General features: G+C 42.4%; 1 protein-coding gene across 1 annotated transcript; it reads right to left on the bottom strand.

The window, feature by feature from the left end:
* Positions 1-279: 279 nt before the first annotated feature.
* LOC140197412 (radiation-inducible immediate-early gene IEX-1-like) lies at positions 280-1603 on the bottom strand. Its single transcript, XM_072257369.1, has 2 exons — positions 1182-1603; positions 280-1067 (listed from the first exon to the last, which is right to left on the bottom strand). The coding sequence occupies exons 1-2, from the start codon at positions 1353-1355 to the stop codon at positions 771-773; spliced, it is 471 nt and encodes a 156-aa protein (XP_072113470.1). The 5' UTR covers positions 1356-1603; the 3' UTR covers positions 280-770.
* Positions 1604-1927: the final 324 nt, after the last annotated feature.

Here is a 1927-nt window from a genome sequence, read left to right as displayed (position 1 = left end):
GTCATGCATCATATTTTCATATTAAATATGCAATTTGTTCATCACACTGAGGTGCTGCAATAAGCAAATATTCATGGCATTTATATGCTAGGTATGTGTGACATTGACAGTAAATGTGAAGGCTCCTTACAGCCTAGCATTCCCCCCATCCCCACCCCGTCTCATGTCTTAAGTAACTTTGGAACTATTACTTCAATGCCCTCTTTCAAAATTATTGATATCTTTTGTCAGAGCTAAACCATGAGGAGTTAAGTACATATTACAAATTGGTAACTGAAATAGTTCTTGCATATTTGTTTTATTTCAATATTGTTCACAGAACATACCAGCATCAAAATGGAACGGCCAGTTCACCCGATGGCTGAACCATTAACAAATCTAGACTTCATTGTAAAGTGAGTCTTTTTATCCCACCATTAAGGTGAGATGTTTAAAAAAAAACAGCACTAAATGTAATAAGATAAAAGGGAGATACTTCTAAAACAAGTCCTCCATGTTCAGTATTAATTTAATTATTATTAAATTACCTTTAAATATTAATTTAAAACATAAATACGCCTATCTTACAAATAAACAGCAAAATTATTGAGGTATCCAGCACAGAATAAGTTATGAGTCTTGGGGCACTGATACGGCCCAGAACCAGAAATCTGTGGAGTCCCGCCCCAGTTACGAACATTAATGTGTCCCAGAATGGATATTTGCATCCATTTGCTGTAGTCAATAACCCTGCCTCGAGAACAGGGCACTTATGCTGCATCCGTTCTCATTCACATCTTGCAAGCCAAGAAAATCCTTGGGACAGCGATTTCGCCGAGAAGAGGCCGGCTGCAGTTAGATTCAGCTTCCGGGGACAAGATGACCGAGACAGCTGAGGCGGCCAGCTGAGGTGAAGCCGGAGGTTCACCACCAGACGTGGTGGGAACTTCCAGGACACCTGTTAACTCCGGAGCAGCGACGTCTAAGTCGTGTTCAGTGGCAGTGTAGATTTGAACGAAGACAACGGACAACAATAGCAGAAGCAACCTCTTGGCCAGGTCTTTCTCGCTAGGAACAGTTCTCCTAACCTACAGGAAAAGAAGCAAGGGAGTTTAATAACACGGAAAGAAAAATCAAGCTTGTTATAACTGAAGATTGCCAAAACATAAAGCAAGTTTGAACAACATTAACAGATTTTTTACCTGGCGAGCTGGATAAAGAACTTTAATAAACCGTTTCTTGCGTCTACTGAGTCTCTTATTTTGCCTGATTGGCTCGAAAGTGAAGACTTGGGGCATTGTAGGCTTTCGGCCAGCGAACCCCGTGCTGCGTTGTTGTGCAATAGCAAGTTGGTTCATCTCGGCTGTAGTGTACATTGCTCTGATTTTGTTGTAGAAGGCAGCAGTGAATGGATACCAAGCATTCTCGCCGAGCCTTTAAATCCTACTTCTGTCCCCGCCCCTCGCTTCGAAACGCACGTCACAGTGACTTACGCAACCAGAGTCTGCCCACAATTTGATGTGTGGGTCGGGAGGTCCAGTAACTTAACTATCAATTCAAGGGAAGGAAAATCCCCCAAAAATCGTTCACTATCAGGAGACAATGGAACAACGCCAGAAGGGGGGGAAAAAAAACCTCCTCTTCTGTTCGATGAAAAACTAAAAAGACAAACCCGCAACACAAGTTAAGCATACGGCGTACCGTGTGGGGCGGGCGGGCAGGCGTGAAGCATTGCACAATGTCTTCTGCAATAGATCAACTTGTTGAAACATGTTATACTTTAAATTCCTGCTCCAGATGGTTTTGGAATCGGGCTGATGAAATACGAGCAGAGGAAGAGGCGCCAGAGTAGGCATTACTTTGTAAATCCGTTTTTGGCAGTATCGCCTGGCTTTCGTTTCAGTGGAACTACATGAGAAATGTATTTTAAAATACAGCAAAATGAGAT

Source organism: Mobula birostris, chromosome 5 (genome assembly GCF_030028105.1).
Source record: "Mobula birostris isolate sMobBir1 chromosome 5, sMobBir1.hap1, whole genome shotgun sequence".
In the NCBI taxonomy this organism is placed as follows: Eukaryota; Metazoa; Chordata; class Chondrichthyes; order Myliobatiformes; family Myliobatidae; genus Mobula; species Mobula birostris.
This window is presented reverse-complemented; position numbering and strand designations above follow the sequence as displayed.

Coding starts and splice junctions, on each gene's coding strand:
- LOC140197412 (XM_072257369.1), bottom strand. CDS start 1,355: ATGTACACTACAGCCGAGATGAACCAACTTGCTATTGCACAACAACGC. Junction 1,068..1,181: donor TTCTTTATCCAGCTCGCCAG/GTAAAAAATCTG, acceptor CTTTTCCTGTAG/GTTAGGAGAACTGTTCCTAG.